At 33.6% G+C, this 21646-nt stretch overlaps 1 protein-coding gene and 1 long non-coding RNA gene across 2 annotated transcripts; one reads left to right on the plus strand and one right to left on the minus strand.

Annotated features, from left to right (window-relative positions):
• Positions 1 to 4375: 4375 nt before the first annotated feature.
• LOC129315951 (pentatricopeptide repeat-containing protein At5g48910-like) lies at positions 4376 to 6556 on the minus strand. The gene is made up of 2 exons (XM_054960136.1): positions 6426 to 6556; positions 4376 to 6315 (listed from the first exon to the last, which is right to left on the minus strand). The coding sequence occupies exon 2, from the start codon at positions 6307 to 6309 to the stop codon at positions 4642 to 4644; it is 1668 nt and encodes a 555-aa protein (XP_054816111.1). The 5' UTR covers positions 6310 to 6315; positions 6426 to 6556; the 3' UTR covers positions 4376 to 4641.
• Positions 6557 to 14971: 8415 nt separating this feature from the next.
• Positions 14972 to 16509, plus strand: LOC129315242 (uncharacterized). Its single transcript, XR_008594424.1, has 2 exons — positions 14972 to 15185; positions 16337 to 16509. It is a non-coding gene; the product is annotated as an uncharacterized LOC129315242 (long non-coding RNA).
• The last annotated feature ends 5137 nt before the right edge of the window (positions 16510 to 21646 follow it).

The following is a 21646-nucleotide window of genomic DNA, read 5'->3' on the forward strand; positions in this document are numbered from 1 at the left end:
TTAATATAAGAACTTTATTAATGAATAATTTATAAATTTTTTTAAATCTGAAGATATATCTTATAAAACTTTTATCTTTTAGAGAAATGCCTAAGAGTCCATATTTGAATTAAGAGACGGACTTGTGATTTTAAATTTGAATGAAATAGAAGAACTAAAAACATGTGCAAGGGCATGTTTTATGGACACGTGGAGGGGCAGAGAGCGAACCTGAGACGCCAGTACCTTTGATGTAAGTGTTAGCCAGCGCAGTGGGTACTAACCACCCAATACTCGTTTTCACAGACGCAAGCAGTGAAAAAGCAAAACGCCCTCCTCATTTTAACTTTTTTTATTAAGAGAAAATTACTGTGCCAGTTTTTGTAATTTTTTAAATGTAAATTAGGTCTTTATAATTTATTTTATTTTAATTAAGTTATTGTGGTTTGATTCATTAAATATGTTTAACTTTAAAATTTTAAATTAATAATAAATTATTAACTTTCTAAAAAAAGTATCCTTTGAAGCTTTAAAAAAATATAAGTTAAATAGTTTCCTACATTTTTATTTTTCGATATTTTATATTTTTTCATTTTGTTTGTAAAGAAATTTAAAATATTAAAAAAAACTGTAGGAACTTAAAATATTAAAAAAAATATAAAAATTTGTAATAAAATATGAATAAAATATAATAATTTAAAATTATATTTTTTTCTATAATTTTCTTTTTTTATTACATACAATTCTCCTGTTATTAAAAGTAATTTTGTTTGGGAAACTTTTTACCTCACTTAGATTATAATTTCAACCGCAGAACCTATTCTCTGAGTATATTGCTGCAAAAGTCTCAATGCACGTTTGTTGATGTATTGTTGGAATTGATTCCATGGAGAATGATAATTGAAGACCTTGTCAGGAAATTAATACAAAATAAAGATCTTTGAGTTGCAAATTATAATGTTTCGATTGTAAATTATTGATATTTTAATTATAAAAAGTCTTTGATATTTTTTAAGAGTTCTTATTTGTCATTCTCCCTTGATTATTCTCTGTGAGAAAGGGATAAGTAGAGCATCTTGTAGAGCAAGACTTGTAATATCAATATCCATTGAATGTAACAAGAAACTTGAATTGTACGTCCCTTACTTATTTCTCAATAAAATAATTATTTATTTATGAACCAACATAATTTTTTATATTTATTTATATTTAATAAGGTATTTCACTATAAAATAAATATAAAGTAATTTATTCATTATGATACTGTTGGAAAAAAAATATAATAATTACACCTTAAAATATTAAAAACACTTTACATTTTTAAATATTTAATCCTTCAAAAAATGCCTTACATTTTTAACAGAGAGAGTAGCATATTTGCCCCTGACGTTAAATATGCTAATGTTGACCTTTAAAAATACTAATTGGGACTTAAGTCTGATCGAAAATGACATATGTCGTATTAGGTGAATTTTAGTTAAGGTGCATTTTTACCTTTAAACTATTATCCAATGAGCACCTAATATTCTAAATTATTTATTGTAATAATTTTGCCCTTAAAATAACAAAAAAGTAGTGTATTTCTAAATATCTATAAATAATTTAGGCAAACTCCTTTTCTACCTTTCTTCTTTAAATTTAATTAAAATAAAAATAAGTTTGGCCTGTCCAAACTAGGGCCATGCAAAAGTCTCTCGGTCCTGTTCAACCCAGTTTGACTTGAGAAAGTCCAGTTTTGTTAAAAACTGATCCTTTAGAACTAAAAAGATTAGACTATTTCTTCAGGCTAGATTGAACAGGGAACTGAGCATCTGGACCACTTGGTCCAAGTCTTATTAAATTTTCAATACGATTATAATTAATTTACTAATTATTTATAATAATAAGTTAAGACTATTAATAATTTAATAAATTTAGTTCCTCACACGATTGTACGTTTAAACTAATAATTTAATAATTTTGACCACTTGAACTATAATTGAAATATTTTTTCTTGTTGTTGAAAATTATATATTATGAATTTATTATAATTATAAGTATTTTTATTATCTTAATTAAATTTATTAGGTTAAAATAGATTATTGCCTCTCATAGAGAAAAAAAACTAAGTGAATACTGAACTAACAGGACTAGTCTCCCAGTCCTATGGACCAAGTTTAGTTTTGTTAATTTTTGAGTTATCACGAGACCATACCGGATTACAGGTTGTCTAACCTAATTTTTTTATGAAAGAGATCAAACTTTGGGTTAAGCCAAAGTCCAATCCCATCCAGTTCTTTATGCAGCCTTAATCCAAATTGTAAGCTTTAAATTAGGGAGGGAGGATAACATTTTAACCATGAGAAAAGTTGTGAACTAACAATAGGGGAATGGATAGGTGGGGCTAATTGATAGTAGAATATATAAACAAGCAATAATTAAAAACGATGGAACATTGAGAGAAGAATAATTCAAGAGCAAAAATGTACATCAATCCAAATTCACTTGACATAAAAGATGGTATTTTTCAGTCAAACTTAAATTTCAGTTAGCATTTTTAATGGTTAATGTTTGAGTATTTAACATCATGGGCAAATATATTATGTTTTAATCAGTTTAGAAGTGAAATTGTCACGGCAAATAGGCTAGAGGAGAATAGTTCAAACATAAAAATACACTTTAACTCTAATTTTAACTTTTATCTAGAAAATTAAAAAAAGAAAAATCATTTTAATAATATCTCAAGAATCTCATGGGGTGATGGAAACTATCAAGTACTAACTAATGCAGTATGGAATGATTGGAATAGGGATTTAAATAACAACTAAAAAATATTATCCCTGTAAAAATCGTTATTTTTTCTTTTGATTTTCAGCTAAGCTGAAAAAAGAGAAGGACCCAGAGGAGGGGAACTTACCCCTGTAGATTCCAAATTCCCAATATGTTGTTAATGTACGACTCACCTCCGCCTCCTCCTCCTCACTTTCCCTTACTTAATTTGATGAAGTATTCTCTACCTGGCTTTTTTTTTTTCTTTCTTTTTTTTTTAAAAAAAACCTCGCTCGTCCACCTGGCTGACAACTATTGTAGGTGTTTAAATCTGACCTAACAAATGAAGGAAGAGTTAGCTATGATATCGGTTTCATTAAATTGCTGTCAATATTAAACATTTGCGATCATTTTTTATTTTGCATGTCAAGATAGGGAAGGTAAAGCACATGTGTAATGGATTTTCTGTTTTTAAATTAAAAAAGTAGGAGGGTCAAACCAATCAATATAGACATATTAAAAATATCAATATAACACATGATAATCAAGCACTGCTATCTAAAATGGTTAATAGCGTGTCTCACTTTAAAATGTAATGCACAAAATATATTTTAAATCCTGATAAAAGATATATATTAAAGGAAAAAAGAAAAGTGGATTTTTTTAAAAAAATTTATCTATAAGGTTAGAATTTTTAACATTATTTAAAGAGACTGAACTCACCTTTTTTGGGCCAACCAATTTATTTAATCCAACTTTGTACGTTTTCACTAGCATTTTTTTTTATATAAAATTACTTGCATATTTAAGTTTAAAACACTGCGATCCAACCATTGCATAACTTCCAAGAATTTCCAATACCCACTTGAACAAAATACCAAAAGGATGAATGGATGTTTTTTTTTTTTTTGTCAATCCTTCAATTATAACTCTTTCTCTTTTTTATTTCATCACATGTTATCCTAAAAAATTTAAAAGTATTATCACATCCCGTCCAATTAATCTAAACCCACATTTTGTAGGACTGTCAGTCTCATGGTTATTTCAAAAAAACTTTTAACATAATTATTTTACATGATTTCATATTTTAAAATTTGAACTTGAGAACTCAAGATAAGTAATTCAACTTCCTTAATCAGTTAATCCAAGTATCACTTAGTTCAACTATATCTCTTTATTGCATAAGTATAGTGCTATAAAAAAAGAGATGGATACACAGTAATAGGATGGATGGGTGTGACCCTTCAGCACTATGTCACTGCAACAAAATGTGTGGTCCAATTTGTTCCTTCCATTGACCGACCCGAAAAATAAGGATATAAATGATGCTCATTGATCAGAGAATTTAGAATTAAAAGAAGTCCGTGGTCTTCTATAATTTTCAAAACTATGACCATCTAATCATTAAATTTTTGTAACTTACATAGAAAAAGTGCTTAGATAAATTGAAAATATTTTAATTAAATAGATTACAAATAATGTGGTGAACGTAACTTAAAAACTTTTTTTGATGGAGAAGTTGAACACATTTTTAAGAAACAAAAATTTAAGGTTTTTAAAGATCTAACAGCTCAAGTAGGAAGAAAATCACTGTAATCATTCCATAAAAATTCTCCTTTTATAATATTCTATGCGATTCTATTCAATATTAGGAAAATAAATACCTGATTGTTGATTCTTTTCAAAGGACGTCTATTTTACAGCATCAAAGAAAGATAGATTAGCACTTAAATTCTCCAATTCTGCCCATCCAATCATTAAAGCTGGTCCCAAGGGGCCAAGATCGTTGAATGGAATCAAGATCGATTGGGGCACTGGAACTTCATTTATTGTAATTGTATCAGTCAAACGGAACTCAGTCAAATCTACCCCCTTGCCACGTATTCATGCTCTCTTCACAACTATACATCGAAATTACCAATGATCTTTGCAAGAACAATAACCATTTTCAAACCGATGAAAACGGTTTTGGTCTCTGACAATAATTCTGCGGTTGTATATTTTGGAAACCAGCCTCATGAACGAGTGACAGTCACAGCAAATCCTCAAGTTCTTCACTATATGAATGGGAATCCCATGGGACGTAGTCAGCAGTCCAAAAGCAAGAGCCATCTTCTCACTGTGAAGTGCTAAATGGCATTCCTTTTCATTATCTCCAAGATCCAGAAGAACTTGATTAAAGTCAGGCTCATACCCTTCCAATTTCAACTTGGAGATCACTTCCTCTATCATGGAGAGAATGTTTTGGTTGTTCTCCACATCTATTGCTTTGCCAATTAGGAATTGATGAACTTTACCACCCACAAAAATGGAGCTGCACCCAGGAATTTTTCTTACTCCTCTCTTTTTCATCACTGTTCTAACTCTAGCCACGTCATCCCACCATCCCAATTTGGCATACAGATTTGAGAGGAGAACATAACAACTTGAATCCTCTGGAGCCAAATCCATAGCTCGCAATGCAGCGATTTGACCTATTTTGAAGTTGTTATGTTTAATGCTGGCACTCAGAATGGCCTTCCAGATTAAAACATCAGGCTCCATAGGCATATCATATATGATCTCAAGTGATTCTTCTAAATGACCTGATCTACCAAGAAGGTCAACAATACATCCATAGTGCTGAATCTTCGGAATGATCTTGTATTTCGCCTGCATGGTTTCAAAATAGGATAGACCCTCATTCATTAAGCCTCCATGGTTGCAAGCACTTAGGAGTCCCAAGAAAGTGATATCGTCGGGCTCAAGCGCTGCCCTTTCCATATCCAAGAAAAGCTTGATGGCTTCATGACCAAGCCCGTGGATAGCAAACCCAGAGATCATGGAATTCCAATCCCCAATGTTCCTTTGATGAGATATGCTGCTAAATACATGGTAGGCATGTTCGATTTGGCCGCATTTGGAATACATGTTTATGAGAGCTGATCCAATAAACCTAGAACAACGTTCTATCTTATTGGCAGATATGTAAGTATGTATCCATTTGCCTTCCTCAACAAAACCCAGATCAGCAATGGCTGAAAGGACACTGATAATAGCAGGGGCATCAGGTCGAATTCCTTCACTCAACATTTCTCTGAATAAATATAAGGCTTTCTTAGGGCATTGATTAAGAACATGAGCTGAAATCATTGTTGTCCAAGTCACCAAATCCTTAACCTTCATTGTCGTAAAAATATCCTCAGCAAGTTTATACATTCCTTGCTTTGCATACCCATCAATCATAGCGTTACATGAAACCAGGTCCCTTTCGGGCATTCTCTCAAATAGTTCACGTGCAAACTCAATCTCGCCCGCCCTCAAATAACCCGTGATCAAGGAATTCCAAGAAATCAAGTCTCTCACAGGCATTCTATCAAACACCGATCTTGCAAGTTCGGTCTCACCGAGCTCCAACCACATACGCACCAAAGAATTCGCCACAAACGGGTCAAGCCATAGATGGATCTTCAATACGTGACCGAAAATTTGGTTGCCTTCCCTGAACGCAGAGGATCTGCCACAAGCTCTGAGTACAGAGGGAACAGAGAACTCGATTCCTCGCAAATCTTCTAAGCAAAAGAGCATGAGGGAATAAAGCATTACAGCCTGAAAAGGATTTGAACTTTCAGAGAAGCCCTTGATGAGAGGGCGAAAGAAGAGGGATGAAGTGGGGTTTTGAATTCGAAGAAGAATGGACAAGGCGTAATCGAGTTCACCAGTGTGAGAGCAAGCAGATATGAGCTTAGAGACGGAGAATGTGTCACTGACGAGGTTTGTTTTGATCATGTAGGAATGAATTTGACGCACTTGATACGGAGCTCTGCATTTGTCTAACAGGACGGCCGTGGGGTTTCCGGGAACAGAAACACTGGTTGATGCGCTTATCATGGCTGCAAATTCTCCCGCGGGAATCCTAACGGGAGGGTTACTTCCCTTTTTATTGGAATTTGGAAATCACATCTGTTCCAATCGTCCAAAAAATAAAGCCTCTCTTTTTTCAAAAGTTTGTCCCTGTTGAAGGTTCTTCCTTTTCTTCCGGCCTTGTAAATTTTTATATAATAAAAAGTAATAAAACACAAAATGGGCCGTCTTGACCCATTGCTAAGTATCCAATTCACAGACAGTTTGTAATTTCGCATACAGGGACGCCATCTGCTACTTAATGTTTTAGGCTTCTTTTGGTGGCAGGCTAGCAGCTAGAGCCAATAATTTAAGTAAAGTCAATTTAAAAAAATTTAAAGTCAACCTTAAAAAATATAATTTTTTATATATTCAGGTCTAGCCTAAATAGGTTAAAAAAAATCAGAGCCAAGTCTGATAAGGTTCAGGCTTAACCCAAATACTCAAATAAAAAAATTTTTATTTTTACAAAATACATATAATATAATAAATATTAATTAATTTTTTAAGTTTTATATCATTTTATACTACACATATTTGAATCCTATACATTGTTTAAGTATCAAAAAAATATATTTTATATTTTTTATAAAATAAAATAATTATTATAAAGTAAAAAAATTTAATTAAAAAAATTTTAAAAATAAAATTTGGATATTTGAGTCTCTCGAAACCCGAAAGAATTTAGGTCTAGTTTAGCCATTCGAGCTTTTTAGGAAGTCAGGCCTATTCAAATTTAGGCTTATTCGAGTTTAGCCCGCTCAAATTTTCAACTCTACTAGTAGCAGTGCAGCACAACCATCCCATTCAAAAAAAAATTAAAATTAAAAAAATCATTTCCTATTACATGAAAATTAAGATGTGTAACAATATCTCTATAATCAGAATTCAACAAAAACTAATTGTTATTTTATAATATAAATTTTTATCTATATTAACTAAACATAAACAATGGGCTAATTTCAACAATAAGTTCTCATTTCATCATTCACCACATATAAACATAAAGGGAGGGGTTGATTAAGGAACAGAAATCAATGTTGAGACTGCAAGGTTATTCCTGAGCTAACAAATGAGCAAGTCTGTCAGCTTCCTGATACACAAAGTTAAGAGAAATATGCCAATCTCTCCTAAGGTATAATCTAGATAGCAACATCAATGTAAGGGTGATGGTTATCATTACAAATTTTAGCTAGTGATAATTCCAATGGTTCTGCCAAAGAAAGCTATTTTCCAAACATTTCATTTTAGTTGCATTGTAGTGTAATATATTGGTTTAGACTAATCTAAACATGGATCCAAGCCAGCTAAAGGAAACTATTTTCTAAACGTCTTAATAAACCTAGACATGCTCAAAATTTGTTCTCGTCGTTATCCAATCATGAGCACCAAAGAGAGTGTACTGTTGCAATTTCATTGTGCTAAATAGAAGCATGCCTCGTCATGAGACATGAGCCGTACTTCCAGCCCAAAATGACATGACTATTTTCTTGCATCAGAATAATGCCTTCACAATTAATTAATTCTAACAATACCACAGAAGTTACTTTCCGCTGTATTAATGCGAACTAAAGGAAATTAGAGCATCTAGCTTGGTTCTTCCCTGGAAAATGAATTTATATATATTTTTAATTTTAAGGAGTAAATTATTACAGCACAGACATGTTTATGAGACGTGGTACATGCTGAGACTATGATAATGCAAGATTAATGAAGGACAATAATTCACGATTTGACGTATACTACCGTTGAAGTTCAGACACAAGCATGCAATTGAGAAGACTGGCTTTAGATTACCCTCATAATCGGGGACTCAGTTTTGGTGCTCAGCACCTAAACACTGCTGTTTGGCAGTGTTTTTTTTTTTTCTTTCACTTTTTTTAAACCACAAATTTATTATAATAATAAATAATTATTATAAAATTATTATTTTAATATTTAATAAATTAATAAATATTAAAATGTTAAAATTCAACCTGAATAGTTTAAATAAAAATTTTGGTTTAAACATTAAAAATTATATTAAAAAAATAAAAAATGATCTGAACAATTTAAAATAGAAGTCGAGTCTGGCAAAATGAGCCAATTTCTTACACTGTAGTAAATTAATATTTGAATTTCTATTAAGAAAAGTACCTATATTTAATATCTGATTATGCTTTGAATGATATCATCTCTCATAGATAAACAATTGTGCAAAATTAATAAAATAAAAAAATATTTATATTTACAATTTTAATTTTTCAATACAATTCTAAACTGTTTAGATCAAAATTTATATAGAAACTGTTCAAGTTAAATTTTAATGAGTTAATCTGTTCATATTTAATTTTAACATCTTAATATTTATTTGTTTATTAAATATTAAAATAATAATTTTATAATATTTATATATTATTGTTATTATAAATTTGTGGTTTAAAAAAACAAAAAAAAACTGCCAAACGGCAGTGTTTTGGTGTTGAGCACCATGGTGCTCATCTTAGGATGAGCACTGAAACCGATTCCCATAATCAGTGGGTGAGGAAGGTTCTAGCTGCACCCACAGCTAGAAATTTTACCTTTTTATACCCTTACGCCCTATCTAGTATGTGGGCCTTAATTTAAAATGATTGATATTGAGATTGTAATTGGTATTGAGAGCGAAAGTGGAAGTGGTAGTAAAAATAAGACTTTAAAATTATATTTAATATAAGGTAATATTTATAGAAAATACTTATTTTTATTTTATTTTACAATTAAACATGAATAATGAAAATGCTATAATACACTTTAAAATAAAAAATTGTAACTGATCACTCTTCTTCACTTTCACCTTCTCCAACAAGCAACCATGGTAGAATAGAAGTTCATCTTCCTTGACCACACTCCATGCTACACCACCCCCTTACTACAAGATCCAGAAGTCAGTAGTTGTGAGATTGGAGAAGGAGAAGGTGAAGGCATTTGTGAAACCTAGAGGCCAGTGGCTGCAAGATCGAAGGAGGAGAAGGCGGCAGCATTTGCGAGAACCAGAGGCCAGTGGCTGTGAGATTGAAGAAGAAGGAGAACGCATTAATGACAAAGGTGGAAACGAAGTTGTGAGATCAGACATGTGCCATGGATCTGAGCAAACTAAAGAAGAAGATGAAGTATTTGAGCAAACATAGCAATAGAGATCGTTCTATGACTTGGAACCAGATCTGAAATCTCTCAAATTAATACTACCATAAAAAATACCCATATTTAACGCTTATTTTTCACAATACTTAACTGTTTTTAACCGTTAAGTAAATGTGCGACATATATTAAAGAAATAATACTTGACGATTAAAAATCATCAAGTATTAATCTAATACTTGATGGTTATTTAAAAAAAACTGTCAAGTATATAAACTAAATATGCACTTTTCTTGAAAAAATACTTGACACTTGTTTTGAAACAAGCGTCAACTTTATTGATACTTAACGATTTTTTTGAAATAATCAGCAAGTATTTATGGTATAATTTTTTTAAATATGGTGGCTGCTTTTAAAGCAGCCCTCTTGCATAAAGATACAGATAAAGATGAAAAACAGCTAGCCAGCAACAAAAATTATGCAATATAATGAATGTTTCTAATAATATCTCCTATCTAATTAATATAAAAATTCCTATACATTTAACTTTAAAAGCTAAAAATTCTATGCTCAACTTATTTACAAACTAATGTTCCAAAACTAAGTGGCCTATCCTATAAAGATTGGCCTAAAAATGTGTATATAAATGTAACTAACTATTTTACCAGCCTAACTACTGTTGCTACCCACATATTGAAAACACATTGGGCCACCTCTTCAAAGACCTCTTCTACATGTATAGCCATATAACAAACACAATAGACGTCCTCAAAGTACTATAAGCAAATAGTCACAACAATTTCAAGTTAATAGATAGCTAATTAAAATTGTTTAAAATTTATAATTGAAGTGTAATTAAATTTTATATACATACCTTCTCAGATAATGTGGGAGAGGCATAAGTGATAATGTCCTTCATGAATTTTATCAAGTAATAACCACAGTCATTGCTTTGATCTGGCTAGAATGGACACTGTAAAAAAAACATATATCAATAAAATTGTAAAATATAATGAGATAGTTTCTTGATTAAAAACTTGACCAATTAAATGAATACCTTAACAGTAATCCATTTCTCTGAAAATTTGAATGCCCTCATCTTAGAGGATATAGTCATGTCGGTCACAATGTGATACAACACCACAGCTCTAAGAAAAAATTATGGAATGAATGTGAGAAATATACATGAATGAAAACTAAAAATAAAAAGAAATAATAAGTAAAAAATCTAACTTACTCATTAAAAAGTACCATCATATCTTCCTTGTTGCTTAGCACTCCATTAAGGGGATCAAGATACCACATTTTTGAAGCAACGAGATTAACCACAATAAGTATCCAGTGTCCCCTAACAAGAAACAACATATGTTATCAAATAAATAAATATAAAAAAATATTTACTCATAACAAGTATTAACAACTCACCCTTGGCAGTACCTCCCCTTTCTTAAAATTGATCCAAAAGCATTCTTGCTTGATTTTCAAGGGCTTCCTTTGTAATATTATTGTGGGAAGAGACATCATGAGGATTAACTAGCTTGATCTTTGACTCAAGGCCACCAGAAACCACGAATGAGGTATAAAGGTGACTTGGGTGAAAAAATATATAAGTTAATATGCTTGCATACTCACACACATAAATAATTTAAGAAATTAACTAATAAATATTGAAGAATTACTTCATGTAAAAATTCATCAAACTAGTGCTCGCCACATCGTGCTTAAGGATTTCATTCAAAATTTCATCCCAAACGACTTCAAATGGTGCTTTACCAAATAACCCATCGTCAAAATTAATGATATCCCTAATCGACACTTGACGAATCATCCTTGTAGCTGAAGCATAAGTCTCAAGAGAGTTACAAAATTTGTTTTCTACAACAGGCATAGGCATTACATGTTGTGAAACCATGGCTGACTCTTTAGTATGGCCCAACACTTTGCCTTTCAATTTGCTTTTTCCCCTTGGCTATACAATGAAAAAGTTAGACATACACACACATACACATTAAAGATTCTAAATAATTATATAAATTAAATATACCTTTTTCTTTGTTTACAAGAGATCCTTTGGCGGCTTTGGGTCCTTTATTGGCTTTAGTGTACCAACCATAACAAGGTGGCTGGGCCATGCAACAAAGCTTCCCAACGCATCTCCTACCATCTGCATCTCATCGGTAGGATAAGGTAATAGATACTTGGGGTCCATTGCAACAAGCAAGAAAACCCTAATGCAATCGGGCGGGGGGGGGGGAAGGTTATGGATTGTGTCCCCACTCCCCAGCAATGTTGTACACGCATCCCGTTGCAACTACTTTGCGTGACGGATCGTCTGCTAAATAGTTGCAGTCATTCTCGCCCTAAATAAATGAACAATGTCAATTGTTTAGACAAAAAATTAGTTAAGCAAATTTAGAAGAGAAAATGTATTACCTCGGGTATTTTGTTTGAAGGGATTATGCAGCTTTCTTTCCCACTAGGGCTAACATCAGCCAAAAGCCTCCCAGCAATTTGCCCCTTCAATAGCATGTCAATTAACTTTGCCAGGGCTTCTAGCTGTTGCTTCATAACAGCTTGCTCTTCTTTCAACTCTTGGACCTCGGATGAAGAAGCTAATGTTCGCTTCTTAATCTTACCAAAGTATTGCTTCTTTGTGACATCAAAGCCGACACCCCTAACACGACCAGGGTCATCAAGGTCCTCAACGCTCTAGCTAAGACATCCTCATGCTCAGAAAGCTTGCCTTTTAAGACTTCTTGAGAGAGGAAATCCTGTGAAAAGTAGAGTTGATTAGTATACATTTTAATAATCATTTATTAATTAATAGATAAGAATAACACTTATAATTTTTTCAGCAACCTCTTTCACACGAGGGTTGTCAATCACTCCATCTTTGTTTGTTTGTGCTAATGCCCAGAGTCTTTGGCAGGATATAGTAACATCTGATCCCTTGGCCTCCACTTCTTTCTGCTCCACGCCTGCATACCCTAACTTCCCTGCTCTGTAAGGGTATTCATTCTTGGCCACTCTCTCCTCATTTTGGGCGCTCAGTTCCTTTAATCAATAACAAAAATATCTTGTTAGTACACATAGATACATTTAATAAAAGGCACTAAAATTTAAATTTTAGAAACATAAATACCTTAAATTTCTTCTTACGTCGAGAGACAACAAAAGCATCCCAATCTTCTTGCTTTACTAAAGGCTGTAATAGGGGAAACTCAGGCTATAAATTCAGCATCAGGGTCTTTCAAATATTTCTGTGTAATAAAATATCTAAAAGACCATAACGCCCTCCCAACCTTTTGAAGGACAAAATCTGTCTTGCTCTCATCTATTTCAAATCCTGACTGTAAAATAAAATAAATATGTTAAGTGCATCAATTTAAAATATTATAATAGAATATAACTTAGTAATATGTAACTTACAAATATGGTCTCCCAAACAATGTCCTTCGTGGCTTAATCAACTTTACACCATGATTTCTGTGTGATAGGTACAGTTGTCTTTGCCACAATCCCAATATAACTTATAAACTTTGTAGATTTAATAACTTGGCCTTTCTTGTTCTATTGTACTGCTATTTTTTCCCTGTAGCTCTTGTTTTTGTAACTTCTTCCATTATTGTCAGGCCTTGCTGGATATTGTTATATTCCTGCTTCAATTTTTTTTATGACGACGGAGCATAAATAGAAGTTGTAGCAAATCTGATGGAGGGATTTCAGTGGACTCAGAATCTGAAGCCATTTATCTATAACACAATAAAATTTCAAAATTAATCAACCATGATTAATTCAAAAAATTAATCAACCATAATTAATTCAAATATAATTGACTATATTAATTCAAACATGAAATAAAAATGACGTAATTAATTTAAATATTAATCAATTATACTAATTCAAACATGAAAAAAATGGCATAATTAATTTAAAGGTTACATGTTCAAGTTGTTCTTTTTCGTTTCCTTGACTTTGGTTTTTTACTTGCCCCTTCTTGAAATATTTTCTTCTTGTGCTGAAATAATTTACCCCTTTTTAAAATTCAAATGCCTTCATTGTGATCATTTCTCATGTATAAAGCTTCATTAGCAGTGTTGTTACTTTGATTTGATGTCCCTTCAAGTGTGTCATCTTTAATTGCTACATTTTCATTTATTTTTTCATGCAACATAAGAATAGACCACCCTTTATCAGCAAGGTTAAGGACATAATACACTTATTTGGCTTGTTGCGCTAAAATAAAAGGCTCATCCTTATATCCTTCCTTATTCAAATTGACTTGTATAAATCCAAAGTAATAATCAAATTTCAAGCCATTCTTTCGATCAATCCACTTGCACCCAAAGATTGGAATTTGAAAGGATATGTAATCTAAATCTCATATATACTTAATTACATCAAAGTATGACATGTTTGCATAGATAAGATTTTTATCCTTAGTGCTGGAAATATGCATGGAATAAACTATAAGAGTTACACCATTATTTTACATTGTGCTCCTATCATCTTACTCCTTTGTATAAAATGTGTATCCGTTGAAAAGGTAAGTAGTGTAAGAAATGGCCTGTTTGCTTGGACCAGTAGCTAACCATCTCAATTTTTTAAAAACTGAATTGGAATCAACATTTAACATTTAAAGGATGTGCTCTTTAAACCATTTTGTAGAAGTTTTATTGTGTTCCCTAACATACTAAATTTCTGATTTATTGAGATTATCCCTCTTAAATTTAGCCATATGCTTGTCTACATACTCTTCAACCTCTTCAGTGTTGTGCAACGCATATAGGTGGACTCGCTTCCATTGTACTCGTGACATAGTAATGAATTTATTTCCCATGATCCCCTCTCCACCTATTCTACCCATATGTCGAGACTTTAGAAGCCCAACATAGCTAATATGACTCAGGTGCTAGGTACAAAAATCAATAGCCTCTTCACAAATATACCGTTCAATAATACAACCCTCCGGTTGACTTCAATTTTTCACATAACCTTTTAAAATTTTCATATAACGCTTAATAGGATATGTAACATCCCAATTTAAATTTAATAGTTAATTTGGGTTAATAACAATTTTGAAAAGTATTATTAAATTATTATTATAAAAAAAGGTATGAAAAAAAAAATAAAAAAAAATAAAAATAAAAAAAAAATAAAATAATAATAATAATAAATAAAAAATAAAATATTATTAAATTATTATTATTATAATAATAAAAAGAAAGAAAGGAAAAGAAAGGAAGAAGAAGAAGAAAGCGAATTTGCTTCGTCCGCCGCCTCAACAGTAACAATAATAAAATAATAATAAAAAGAAAAGAAGAAGAAGAGAGAGAAAATAATTAAAAAAAAATGTGGGACCCACTGAATTTTTATAAAAACTCACCTGTTCCTTCATTTCTTCATTCCTTCTTTCGTGCGTGAGCTTCGGCAGAGAGAGCATCTGTGAGCCAAATTCACCGGTGCAGGGTTTTAAGGTAAGAGTTTTTAATAGGATATTTAGGATGTGATTTTAAGCTTTTCAAGACTAAGTAAGTGTTCTAAAAATTTTTTCTTAGTCATCCTTTTTCTTTTGTTTCTGAGTTTGTAGTGGTAGAAAATTTAAGATCTGGAAGAGGGATGAATTTATGTTGAATAAATATGGTTTTTGAGGTTGTTAGTAGTATAATAAATATTCTAGAGTATAAATTTATTGGTGATCTTTGAATTTGTGGCTTATGGATCAAATTCTAGACTAGATCTGAAAATATATGTTGATTTATTGAGGTTTAGATGATTATTTGGGATGAGAAATGAATTATTATGGCTATAGGATTATGATTCTAAGCTAGAGACTTAATTTTTAATTTTTGAGTATTTTAGGTACGAATTTATGAAATAAAAAGAAAATTTTGATAATAGAAATTAGTTTAGAAGTTGATTTTTAGATTATTAATGTTTATTGATAATTAAAAGAGGAGTAAAAATTATACTTAATAGTATTAACTATAGATTTGTATTAAGATTGAGATTAGGAATTATGTTATATTTTTAATTCTATTATTAGAATTATTTTATTAGTTTCAAAAATTGAAACTAATATTTATAAATAATATGTTATTTGTAGATTGTATTACTGGTGAAGATTGTGGTGAGAGAGAAATTTTAAGGAATAATTTATTGAAAAAGCCACAAGGTAACCATGCTTTTAATTTATGATTAGTGTTACTTCATGTTAATTGGGTGATTATTGAGAAAATTATGAATTTTGTAATATTGTATAATTGTACAATATTATTATGAATTTGTTTATTTATTGTGGGAGGTGTTGGGAGACTTGCTATTATTGTTGTAATTATGTGCCACGTGGTACGCCCCTATTGGAGCTCAATAGGTGGTTTGTAAGGACTCGGGCTAATCTACCTTTGGCCGGGTAATTTAGTACCGAGTGAGGGCTACGGCTCGAGGTTAATGGAGGGATATAAGGATGGTTGTTTGTGTTTATTATAATATTCCTTATATTTGTTGGAATTATATTATTTTTAATTCTCACTTAGTAAGCACACACTTAACTGTTTGTATACACTATCATAAATTGGCTTTGGTTACTGGGACTTTTGAGTCTCATTATGTGGTTAACAATTTTCAGGAGAAGAGCCACGAGTGACACGTGGAGGAGTCCCAGAGGCTTAGTGGTATAGATCCACTGTCTCTTTTGGGTATTTAATTTATGATTTATAATGTATTATATTGCCAATATTAGGGCTTTTTGTTTATTGTCAATTATATGAATATATAAATGTAATCATGCCTTTCAAACTATTTCTATTTTTAGTACAATTTGGATGATTGTAATTTTAATATTTGGTTTACTTTGAATTGATTAAAATGGCATGATTATAAGGCCAAATAACTGGCTTGTGTTGAAAATTTATTAAATTGCTTATTTTACTTGTTGGGAGTATAAGGATGGACAAATGTGATTTAGCCTAATGGCATGTGGGAGGTAAAAATTTATCTGAAATGTTAATTATAAAATATTTTATATTGAAATTATTGATATAAAAATGTGTTGGGTGGCTGTAACCCAACTATGGTTGAGTTAAATTATTTTAAAAAAAAATTTTGGTTGTGTGTGTTACAAATTTTTGGTATCAGAGCTACATGTTTCAAATTCTTATAAATTATGAAATTGTTATCATTAACCTAGTTATTGGCAATATACTTATTCATAATACTTCTCCCTTTTTTTTCTTGTCTTGAGATTAGTGTTAACTTAATTATGTGACTTCCATCCTTTAGGAGGGGAGAGATGGTGTCTAAACTAGGAGAGGTGGCGAAATTGTCGGTGATTCTATAGAGCCAATAGGAAATGACATACCTTCACTGCCACAACCGGAGCCCACACAGCAACAAATGGGCAGGGCGAGCCCATACAGTCACAACTAAGGCAGGATGAGCCAACCATGAGGCAAATGATGGATCTACTATATAATCTTAGTGACCGCATGAAGAGACAAGAAGAAGAGTTGGCCGCTTTAAGACAATATAAGGAGAATGACAACCGAGAGGGAAATGGCCAACAAGAAGGAAGCCATACCAAGGTATTCAATGCGAGCCAATCTGCTGATGAAGGCTTACCTCCTTATTCTCACCATGAGACTAGTCCGAAGAATGTGAGTCTCCACTCTGAGCAACAGACATCCACGATCACAAAGATCTGGAGTACTTTTCGTAAGTTTAATCCTCCTACTTTCGATGGAAATCTTAAGCCGGCGGTGGTTGAAGAATGGATAGATCAATTGGAGAGTATTTTTCGTATGGTTGTGTGCACTTCTAATCAAAAGGTGCAGCTGGCAATATTCTTACTACAGAAGAGTGCTAAGAAATGGTGGGAAACATCAGGACGAAGGATGATTCCTCTCTTACTTGGGAAGATTTTAAAGCCATATTGTTCGAGAATTATTTTCCTACTGCACTGAGAGCAGAAAAGGAGGCTGAGTTTCATGCATTTCGTCAGGGTGATCTAGATGAGGATGAATTTATTGAACAATTCTCAGAATTATCTAAATACTCTACTTACCTCCAGAAACATGAAGACACGGAGTGGATGGCTGAACGATTACTAGAGAAGGCGAGGCCTGATCTAAGGGAACAGTTAGCCCCTTTTGAGATCAAGACATTCAGTGAGATGTGCAATAAGCTTAATAGTTTCTCGGAGGAAGAGAGAGGCTAGATTAGAAGCTGATAGAGAGAGGAGGAAAGAACCTCATGGGAAAGCCCCCTATCCACACCAAACCCATTGGTGGAGTAGAGAAGAGGAGCAGTCAAATCTTTGGAGGCTTTAGAAATCAGAAGAAGAAGGGCTACTATCATAAGGGCCAGACCTACAGAGGGAATCAGAGTGGAAGTCAAGGGTCCTATAGGAGCCCAGCTACCTTTAATCCTACTCCTAGTGCTGCTAGTAATCAAGCATGCAGTAAGTGTGGGAAGTTTCATTCTGGTGATTGTTGGGTTTGTTACATCTGCCAGAAGCCTGGTCATATTGCCCGATTCTGCTATCAAAATTAGAAAATAGGGGTAATGATCAGAGACCTACAGTACCAGCACGAGTGTATGCCCTCTCTGGGCCAGAGGCTGCTAACAACCCTAATGCTATCCGAGGTATAATCCGAATCCTTGATAATGATGTTTGTGCTTTGTTTGATTCGGGTGCTACACACTCTTTTGTGTCTGATGAATGTATGAAAAGATGTAAATTGCCTGTGTGTACCTTACCTTTTGATGTGAAGATTTCTACTCCTGCTGGTTTGACTGTAAGGACTGCTAAGGCATGTCTAAATGTAGAGGTTGAGTATGAGGGTCGAAAGACCACCATAGACCTCATTTGTTTGTCTTTGTCTGGGATTGATGTTATTGTGGGGATGGATTGGTTGTCTGCAAATGGAGCTGTACTTAATGTCAGAAAAAGAGTGTGTCACTCTCAGTTCTTACTGTAACCCCTGTAGAGTCCCAAAGTCCTATGTTGTTGTCTGCAGCTCAAGTAGAACAGTGTATAAGAAAGGGCTGTCAAGCTTTTATGATTTTCTTCTCAATCAAGGCAGAGATTGAAGAAGGTGTAGATCAGATTCCAGTAGTGAGAGAATTCCCTGACGTCTTTCCTACTGAAGTGATCGGTTTGCCTCCAGAACGAGAGGTTGAGTTCTCGATTGAACTCGTACCTGGTACGGGGCCTATTTCTAAGGCACCCTATAGGATGTCTCCATCGGAGTTAGCTGAGTTGAAGAGACAAATTGAAGAGTTGTTAGAGAAGGGGTTTATCAGACCGAGTGTATCACCATGGGGGTCACCGGTACTGTTTGTGAAAAAGAAAGATGGAAGCCTTAGATTGTGTATTGATTATAGACAATTGAATAAGGTAACCATCAAGAATAAGTACCCCTTACCTCGAATTGATGATTTGTTAGACCAATTAGTCAATTCAGCGGTGTTTTCTAAGATTGATCTAAGATCAGGGTATCATCAATTGAGGGTTAGAGCAGAGGATATCCCTAAAACTGCTTTTAGGACTAGATATGGGCACTATGAGTTCCTAGTGATGCCGTTTGGGTTAACAAATGCCCCAGCTGTCTTCATGGATTATATGAATCGAATCTTCAGGCCTTATCTCGATGAATTTGTTGTAGTCTTTATTGATGACATACTTATTTATTCTCGAGATGAGGTGGACCATGCTAGACATCTTAAAATTGTTTTGGAGATATTAAGAGAGCACAAGCTCTATGCCAAGTTGAGCAAATGTGATTTTTGGCTTAAAGAAGTTAAATTCTTAGGCCATGTGTTTTCAGAAGAAGGGGTAGCGGTGGACCCTAGTAAGATAGATAGATGCAGTGATGAAATGGGAGCAACCTCGAAGTGTGACAGAGATTAGGAGTTTCTTGGGTCTTGCAGGCTACTATCGTCGTTTCATTAAGGGTTTTTCACAAATTGCAATGCCCTTGACTAAGTTGACCAGGAAAGATGCTCCATTTATTTGGACGAACGAGTGTGAAATTGCATTCCAGGAGCTGAAAAAGAGGTTGACCACCACACCGGTGCTCACCTTACCTGTTCCAACTGCTCCTTATACCTTGTATACTGATGCTTCTAAGAAAGGTTTAGGTTGTGTATTGATGCAGGAGGATCGAGTAGTGGCTTATGCCTCTCGACAGTTGAGACCTCATGAGGAAAATTACCCTACTCATGACTTGGAGCTTGCTGCTGTGGTATTTGCCTTGAAGATTTGGAGGCACTATCTTTATGGTTCTTCTTTTGAAGTCTTCAGTGATCATAAAAGTTTAAAATATTTGTTTGATCAAAAGGAGCTCAACATGAGACAGCGCAGATGGATTGAGTTTTTGAAGGATTATGACTTTGAGTTGAAGTATCATCCAGGGAAAGCTAACGTAGTCGCCGACGCTCTGAGCAGGAAGCTTGTACATACTGCTCACATGATGGTCAGAGAACATGAATTATGGAGTAGTTTTCATGCAGTAAATGTAGAAGTAGTCGAAAATCGTTTGGCTGCTCTACATATTACTGAATTTGAGAATAATTTTTGGGAAGAAATCAGAATTCGCAGCAGAAGGACGATTATTTGAATAAGATTAGGGTAGAGATTGGGGCTGGAAAGCTGAACTGAATTTTGATGTGACCGATGATGATGTCGTAAGATATAAAGGTAGAGTGTGTGTGCCTAATGATACTCGATTGAAAAATATCTTACTTGAGGAGGCTCATCAGAGTAAATATACCATTCACCCAGGAGCAACTAAGATGTATCATGACTTAAGACGTGGTTGGTGGTGGCCAAGGATGAAGAGAGATGTAACTGAACATGTAACTCGTTGTTTGACTTGTCAGAAAGTCAAAATTGAGCATCAGAAACCAGCCGGGATGCTACAGTCTCTTGATATTCCAGAGTGGAAATGGGACAGCATTTCTATGGACTTCATTACAGGATTGCCTAGAACATCTTCTGGTCATGACACTATATGGGTAATCGTAGATCGACTCACCAAATCAGCTCATTTTCTTGCTACTAATATCAAGTATCTCTCGAAAAATTAACTGAAATCTACATAAGAGAAGTGGTGAGATTGCATGGAGTGCCGACAAATATTGTATCTGATCGTGATCCGAGATTCACATCAAACTTTTGGAAGTCATTACAGGAAGCCATGGGTACTCGTCTGAGTTTTTAGCACAGCACCACCCCCAGACCCCCAGACGATGGGCAAAGGAACGAACCATACAAACTTTTGAAGACATGTTAAGAGCGTGTGCCATTGAGCTTAGAGGTAATTGGGATAGTCACTTACCATTAGCTGAATTTGCCTACAATAATAGTTTTCATTCTAGCATTCAGATGGCACCTTATGAGGCATTGTATGGAAGAAAATGTAGATCGCCACTGTGTTGGACAGAATTAAGTGAGAGAACTGTTTTGGGCCAGACATTGTTGATGAGACTACCAAAAGATTGCTTTAATCAAGCAAAAATTACTCACAGCTCAAAGTAGACAAAAGAGTTATGCGGATAAGAGGAGAAGACCGCTTGAGTTTGAAGTAGGTGACCATGTATTTTTAAAAATCTCTCCGGTAACTGGTGTTGGTGTTGGAAGAGCTATTAGGCTAAGAAGTTGACACCAAGGTTTATGGGCCTTTTGAGATCTTAAAACGAGTTGGACCAGTAGCGTGCGTACCAAGTAGCATTACCACCCCAAATTGCTGGAATACAAACGTATTCCATGTGTCACAACTGAAAAAAGTATCAACCAGATCCTTCCCATATAATTGAACCCGAGGGAAATTGAACTCAGGGAGAATTTGACATTCAAAGCTGAACCAGAAAGGATTGTGGATTATAAGGACAAGCAATTAAGAAACAAGACCATTAGATTGGGTTAAAGTAATCTGGA

The sequence above is a fragment of the Prosopis cineraria genome, unplaced genomic scaffold (genome assembly GCF_029017545.1).
Source record: "Prosopis cineraria cultivar Desert tree isolate PC_DT_omini unplaced genomic scaffold, ASM2901754v1 PC7, whole genome shotgun sequence".
In the NCBI taxonomy this organism is placed as follows: Eukaryota; Viridiplantae; Streptophyta; class Magnoliopsida; order Fabales; family Fabaceae; genus Prosopis; species Prosopis cineraria.